Raw genomic sequence first — 8,125 nt, forward strand, 5'->3', positions numbered from 1 at the left:
CATGCTTAATCTCGTATGTTTAAAAAAAAAAAAAAAAAAAAAAAAAAAACAAAATCTAACAAAAAACCTGCATCTAAATCCATTTTCTATGATCAAAAGCAGACACATTAAGCCATTTTAAAGAAGTTACACCCTTTTAAGACCAGGTACAGTGGTACACGCCTTTAATATCAGCACTCAGGAGGCAGAGGCAGGCAGATCTATGAGTCTGAGGATAGCCTGGTCTATAGATGGAGTTCCAGGCCAGTCAAAGCTACATAATGAGACCTTGTTTCAAAACAAACCAAATGATACACCCTTTGAAGTGACTGTGCTATCTGTTAGGTTCTCTGATGATGTCACCAAATGTGTAAACGCATGACTAAGTCTGTGCAAAGTGTCCTTGCTTGAAGAATAAATATGCATATATACAAATAATGTTTTTTTAAACATTCTGGCAAAATATGCACAGAACTTTGCCGAGTTTCCTTGAGGGGTTAGAGGACAGGAGAGGATGTAGTTATCATGCTGGGCTAGCTTGGCCTCCTCTATCCACCTATGTGCATTACCATCCGTGTGACTATATTTCTTTTCTTTTCAGGGTGAGGGGAAAGCAAGCTTGTCTTATGTAGCCAGCTACCCTTAAATCTGCAATCCTGCATGAGCCTCCACAAGACTGGATCACAGTGTGCACCACAATACCCAGATACTTTTCTTTAAAAAAAAAAAATAGTTTTTTTTTTTTTATTTTGCCTGCATGTGTGTATGTGCATACCTGGTGTCCACAGAGGGTATCAGATCTCCTGGAACTGGAGTTACAGGCAGTTGTGAGCTGCCATGTGGTGTTGGAAATTGAACCCTGACACTCTGGTAGAGCAGCCAGTGTTCTTCTAACCCTGAGCCATCTCAGCTGCTTTGTTTGAATTTTTAAAGAACAAGACAGTCTACATCAAAATTTTTAAAAGAATTGGCATTCCAGGCTCAACTTTAATTTTCATAATTGAAGCAAAAAGAAAAATTTTAACAGACTATCATTCTAGTATGGTGGCACTTTGAAAGAGACCGTGAACAAAAACACATGTACCTTCAGATCAAGCCAAATAATCAGAAAGTTTACATTTGAAGGGCTCTTAGGACAACAGCTCTGTGCAGGCTGACAGTGAAGCCCAAAGCTCATCCCTTTTAGCCGTGTAACAGAACCCAGAAGGGAGTCTGTCAGTGGGAGTGTTATCACACTGTAAACCCTTTTCACTCAATGTCAGTTATCTATTTATCGTTTCTCTTGGGTAAATTAGCCACAGTAAACACAGACACCTACGGTGACTTTGTAATTGGCCCTCATTACAATACCAAATTACTCTGAGGGCTAGGGAACAAGAAATGAATGCTTGTGTATACCCGGGAGGTAAGCAGTCTGACAACGAGCTGGGAGACAGCACGCCACAGCAGCTCTCTCTGCTGACTTCATCTCTAATGTGCAAAAACAAACTAGCTGTTCATTGAAAGCCAGTGGGAAGTTCTGAGCATCCAAGTCTACCAAACTGTCTTACATGACTGAAACTTCTGAGCATAAAGATCAAGTGCAAACAGGATTCTAGACTATTAGTCTATAAGACTATCTGCCTTAAAACTTTGCATTGCTTTCACCAATATATTTTAACTTACATATTTCCTACAAATGCACAATAATTTTTGCCAAGAACGAGTGAAAAAGGATTTTAAAAATATGCAATGGCAGACAGCACCTAGGTTTAGCAGAGCAGTAACTCATGGAGGCATTTGTGGTTACTGCGAAACCCTTTCCTTGAGCACCCTTTAAACACACACAGTAAGAGATTCCACGTCATTCTTCAGCTAGTCAGAAAGAACTGAAATGGCAACAAATATGACTATAGAATTTCAGCAGTGATTCTGTTTCCTTCTTTGCTCTGCACAGTCACTCAAGCCTGTCCACTACGCTCCTCGCTCTCACGGTACAGTCTCTCCGACTACATAAAGCTAAATAGCTACTAAAATATGACTTGAATAGGCATTAAAAAAACCCAAGTAAACTCTCATCTGCTTAAAATAAAAAAACTGACAAAGAAAACCAATGAAACATAATTTATTCATACTATACGGGAGGAGGTGATCCATCAATGAAACAAGTCTTTTGGGACCATTACTCATAGTCTTTTGTGTAGAACCAACTCTGATTAAATAATAGAAAGACAAAAAAAATTTCAAAGTCTACATCATTGTTCACTTTATATACTGATTCACTTGGCTATTTCAGAGAACAATCTCATACTTACAACTTCAATTTTCAAGCAAATTAGCTACAACAAATGCAGGCTTCCAAACTAATACTGCCCAGGATTAAATGGTATTTACAACAGCATGTCCTTCCTCATTCCACCCAACCTAAGAATTCATACCACTCCAATTTCCCTGGAAAAATGTAAAACCATGTATAACATGTAAAACATGTAAGGCATGTTATACATGGTTTTAAGCGAAACAATCCTTCATTTTTTTAAAAAAAGTCTGTATTAATTATAACCATAAATTAAAATAATCATGTATTTCAACATTAAAAATTTCAAAATTTATTCAGTTTAAACTATCTTATTTTGAAGTTTTTAAATACATAAAATATGCTGATTAGATCTAATTAGATAATATTCTTATAACATTTTATGCCTTCATCTGATATCACTCATGTTCAACTATTTTGGTTAGAAGGATTTAAACAAAAAAATTACATCTCATACAACAAAAATTAATAACATGGAATTTTACTTATTTATAAGTTTTAAAACCAAAATCTATCAATTTAAATGTGAATTAAAATTTTCTTATGGTGATTTTTTAAGTAGTAATTAATTCGATTTCATATTATTTAATGATCAGTATATAAATATACAGAACATGTATCAAGAAATTCTAATCTCTTCAGCCTTATTTCTTTTCTCTACGTCACAGTAATCTTACTCACGTGTTTTCCATCCAGCAGTTCCATGCACTTCTCATTTCTGTTGAAGTTACCCACCACTTCAGGGTGAACACAAGTATGGTCCCTGCTGGAAAGAATAGTCATTGGGACTCCTGAGTAAGCTGTCTTTCGGAGCTCTCTAGTAATCTGAGCAATCTGCTTGTGTGTGCGTGTGCCAAAATAAATTTTGGGTCTCTTGGATTGTCCCCCGTGATCTTTCTTAATGGTGTCTTCACTATTTCCTTGTTTAGTAGAACAGCAGCACTTACAACACTGGCCATCGAGCTGAAACAAGAGAAGAAAACAGACAATGTCTGGGCCACCACAACAAACACTGTACCACCTCTCAGAATCGAAGCCCTTAAGTAAAGAATCCTAATGGTCCAAGAAGCTTTCAGAGAGTAGTCTCTAATGCACCACTGAAGAAGAAACCACACACTACACACAAATTAGTTCCCTATCTTCTCCAAGTTATAAACAATGCTTCTCCATCTTTGCATTCTTTCCGACAGATTCAATTCCAAATATTTAAAGTACATCTTAACACTTCTCTTTTATAAAATTATAGTATTAAAACAATATGACAGATTGGAAAAACATTTCCTTTCTCTTGGGTCATTGTGACATTATAGAACTGATAGTGTTTCTCATAACATGGCTCAAACATTCCGTTTTTAAACAGTATTTGAAATGTGGTTAACAAAAGAATAGACATAAGAAGTTGAATCTTAAGCACCACTACAAGATAAGTACAGAAAACTCTTCTCTAGCAAAGGAATGAAAATGAATACAAAAATATCAACATTTAGCAATGAGTGAAAACAGGCTGCTTGCATGGAACAAGTATGCCTGAAATCCAATTACATGTGTGAAATCAAAACCCACCAGAAAAACTGTTACTAAAATAGCTCATCCTGGACAACAAGCTCTCAAGTCATTCAGTATCGCAAATGAAATCACATAACTATCTCTTTAAATTCAACAATGGAACCTCAAGAGTAGTCTAAACTTCACCTGATTTGAATTCCCACCTCCGAATTCTGCCCCACCCCCTTTTTGCAGGTTTAATCTATGAGAACTCACAGATTCTTAACAAATATCCCCTTCAGAGCTTCAATTCCTCCACCAAATGAGACAGAATGAAGTCTGATTTCAGAGAAATGTTGAGAAACAATCACTGAGAGGGAAAAGGGGGAACAGCACACTCATGGAAAAGACTTTACACTGCAAAGACTCAGTTTGGTAGGACTCTACTTACTGCATTAAAAAATTGTAATCAGTAAGATTAGCCTTCATAAACAAATGATAAGTCATAGTATGTTACACCACAACACTGGAGATCAAGCTGTCTTTTAGCCTCTGCTCAGTGGAAAAGTAAGTTCAAATTACTCCTAGTCTCGCTCAGCCTTGTCCACCATTAAATATTACAATACATGATAGAATGGATGTAAATGTGACCCTTCTGGAGCTGTCACTCACTGGGATAAAAGGTTCACTGATGTGCCAAATAAACATTCAGTCAAAGCAGATAAAGTTACAGTCATGCTGGAATTGTTACACTCCCCTCTCGGGTTGCCAGTAACAGCAGATTTCATTACAGAGCGCTGCCACATTAAATAGCCAGTTCCAAATATCCTGCCTTCTATATTGAATAATTACTTATTCACTGAGAGGATAAAAGAAGAGTTATGAATGGGGCCCTTGTCAACAACGAAGCAGGAAACAGCTGACTTGTGGCTTATGTTACATATGTTGCAATATCTAACAACTTATACTCACAGAGAAAATGGAATGCAAATTATATCATGATATTTGCACTGAATTGTTTTTTTGGTTTTTGTAGTATTTGGTTTCTGTAATATTTGAATTGTAAATTAATTAATTAACGCACTGAGAAACTAAGGTAACTACAGGTACAAAATTATTTACTTTTTCATATCCACAGACTTTTTACTCAATTACACTATTTCTATTCCTATAATGCTGTTGAATTTACTGGACAATTAGACTGCTAGGACCAATTAAATCATTTTATCCTATATGGATACATTATATAAAACCCTAAAACTAATTCACTAAAATGGCTCTCAAGGCTTAGCAAACTCCTTTTTGAGAGAATGCTTTTCAACATTAATTTCACTTAATATTTACCACTGGCTTCTTTTAAGTCTTCCTTTTTTTCTGACTTCCTTTCAAAAAAGAAAAGTACAGAAAAATATATATATATATAATCAACTTTCACAAATACTTTAGTATTTAACCTACAGACCTTCACAGATATACAAATATACCTTTCATAAAATTATTTTCAAATAAAAAGAAAACACTACCATATAGTTTCACAACTTGCTATTTCGATTTCAAAATTTTACATTTCAAGAAGGGTGAATTTGGCATCAATAAGTCGGTTCTCACCTTAAAATGTTACGTAGTAGCTCTACTAACAAAAATTCATGATTAAAATTTTTTAACTACAATAGATTTAGATACCACCAATTTCTACACCATTAATTCAGAAAAGTATAGGCCATAGATATTTTCATATGAAATATGCTTTGTTTGTTAGCTTTTAAAGTGAACTGAAAAAAATTATGTATTTATGAAGTCAAGGTAGATGCCTTAAGAGGACAGTAGTTACACAAGGAAAAAAATAAGAATGAAATTAAGACAGTCATGTCTTGCTCCTACGCACTCCTAAAGAACAACTACTTCTTCAAAAGTGATCTTCCTTAGACGTTACTACTTAGAAGATCTGAGAAAATCATACTTGAAGATAGAAAAGTGATATGACACCAGAATAAAAGCTTTTAAATAAGCATTTACCTAATAACAAAAAGGGACTGCTTTTATCAAAATGATTAACTTTCAATGCTGAAGAAAACACAAGATAGGATCTGGATCAGAGCAAGGAGAGGAGATAAGAATGCACCCTGACCCCCTGAATAAGCTGTGACTTTATGGCCTTTCTCTGAAACCTGTGGACTTAGAAGTCCTGAAGCAGCCAGATGAATAAAATCCGGCAGCTCTGCCCCTCTTGATAGCTATTTCTCCTGTTGACAGGTTTGTTTTTCATAGGGTGGTTGCTTTTTGCCTATGTTCCTTAAATGCATAGAATTTTCATCAGGACACTACAAAATAAAATTTAAAACTATTAACTTTCATCCAATATACTAAAGGCCAACAGGTAAAACATAATCCCCAAAACTTGTCAACTTTATAACCTGTAAATGGTAATGAGTTCTGACCAAGCTCTGTAAAAATGGCGGCTTCCTCTTCATGTCTAAAAACTAGCTTCACTTCAACAGAAGGCAAGAACATCCAACATGCATAGCAGCAAAAGCAGAGTATCATCTTAGAGAATAATACAGGGGACACGTGTAAACGGGACAGGAGTCACCTGCTCCAAAAGTCCTCTCAATTCTATGATGGCCAACACTGTCCTCGGGAAGCTAGCAACCAAGAATATTTAGAAATTTTTCCATGTGTTTAATAATGACTTCTAGTTCTTCTCTTGTCCTGTTGTATAAAGATGTACCTAAACTCTATGAAAGAGGAGAAAAGTAGAAGTTTTGGTTTTGAGAGAAAGGCCAGCTGCTGAGTCCTCCACTACCCCTTGCACAGAGCTGTGAGGAGCAACCCCGAGTGTAGCGCACTAGAACACCAACTGCTGAAGTGTCAAAGCCCCCTCCACACTCTCCCTGCAAAACAGTATGCCTACCTGTCGAAAAATAAAATGAGAAGGGTCATGAAACATTTTTAGAAAAGGAAATTAGGAAATAGAAATTAATTTCACTATCAACAGCAAGGCAGGAAACAAACGGCATTGGCCAATGTTGCACATACTGAACTATCTAACACGATCACAGAGAAAATGGGAAGCAAATTCTATCACGACATTCTGACTGAATTCCTCAGGTTACTCTGCTACTTGCTGTGGGTATCACGTCACTTCTAAAAGGAGACTATGGATTGGATCCTCAAAGTGGACCAGAAAGAACAAATTCATTGTGAACAAAATAAATATTTAGGCCAGGTGTGAAGGCATACACCTGTAACCCAGCACTTGGGGAGTGGAGGCAGGAGGATCAGGAGTTCAAGGGTATCCTTAGCTGTACAGCAAGTCTGAAGACAGTCTGAACTGAGATTCAGTTCGGAAATGTGTGTGTGCGCTTGCATGTTCTTTTTCTCCTCCCTTTCTCCTCTTTATTTTTCCAAACCCACTACAAACTCCTAAAGTACAGCAACTCACATTTCTCTGCATAACCCAGACTGTGTAAGTATAATTTAAACTCTTTCCATTGGAGGACCATGGCGAGGTGTCCCCAAACTACTTAACCTAATCTCACAGTTTTAAAGTCTGACGGACACTCCAGTTCTAATTTAAAGTGATCTAAGCACAATAAAGATACTTCAATAATCAGATGACTAGCCTTTAAAAGCAAAAGCACAGGATAATTGACTACTTTTTGAAATTATGCGAATGTGAGCCTCTTTAGCTGTGAACAACAAATACATATCTAAGATTCAATATTAATAATTACCACCTAATAAAGCTGCCCTGGCATGAGGCACTTCACACTCGGTGTCCCGTTTCATCCATTCATTCAGCCAAGAGACATTAGAATCCACCAAGCCAAGTAGGGGACAATGACAAGGGTCACCCAACCTCATCCACAAAGAGGGCTTCTCTCTTTAACTGTCCTAAAAGGAGCAGTCTGGAGAGTTTATCCATACCAGTTTCATAAATTAAGGAATTGTTTCTAGTTACTCCTGTGCTCATAATTTTTCTGACGCAATCACAAAATATACCTAGGATAAACTATATAACTAAATTCATAAAAATTACATAAACTTGTTATTTGAATTAAATACTTTCTATCAAGATCCATGTTAAGTACAACAAAGGAGTGGGAGATGAGACCTTTCCATTAAGAGACTATTTACAGCAAGAGTCAGCAAACTTTTTTCCCTAGCAAACATTGTTCATCAAGGGTCAGAGAATAAATATTTCAGGCTTTTCAGGCTACAAGGTCTTATATAAGAAAAAAACAAAACAAAACAAAACAACCACTGGGCACCTTTAATCCCAGCACTCAGGAGGCAGAGGCAGGTGGATCTATGTGAATTTGAATTTGAGTGAGTTCCATCCAGGACAACCAGGGATACATACAG

The 8,125-nt window shown here is 36.5% G+C and overlaps 1 protein-coding gene across 1 annotated transcript in view; it reads right to left on the reverse strand.

Moving 5' to 3' along the window:
* Brip1 (BRCA1 interacting protein C-terminal helicase 1) overlaps positions 1 to 8,125 on the reverse strand; it is a 121,849-nt gene that overhangs the window by 77,794 nt on the left and 35,930 nt on the right. The window contains exon 6 of the mRNA XM_026780115.1: positions 2,957 to 3,238. Coding sequence (XP_026635916.1) covers positions 2,957 to 3,238 — 282 coding nt within the window. The remainder of the gene's footprint in view (positions 1 to 2,956; positions 3,239 to 8,125) is intronic.

Source organism: Microtus ochrogaster, chromosome 7 (assembly GCF_000317375.1).
Source record: "Microtus ochrogaster isolate Prairie Vole_2 chromosome 7, MicOch1.0, whole genome shotgun sequence".
Taxonomy (NCBI): domain Eukaryota; kingdom Metazoa; phylum Chordata; class Mammalia; order Rodentia; family Cricetidae; genus Microtus; species Microtus ochrogaster.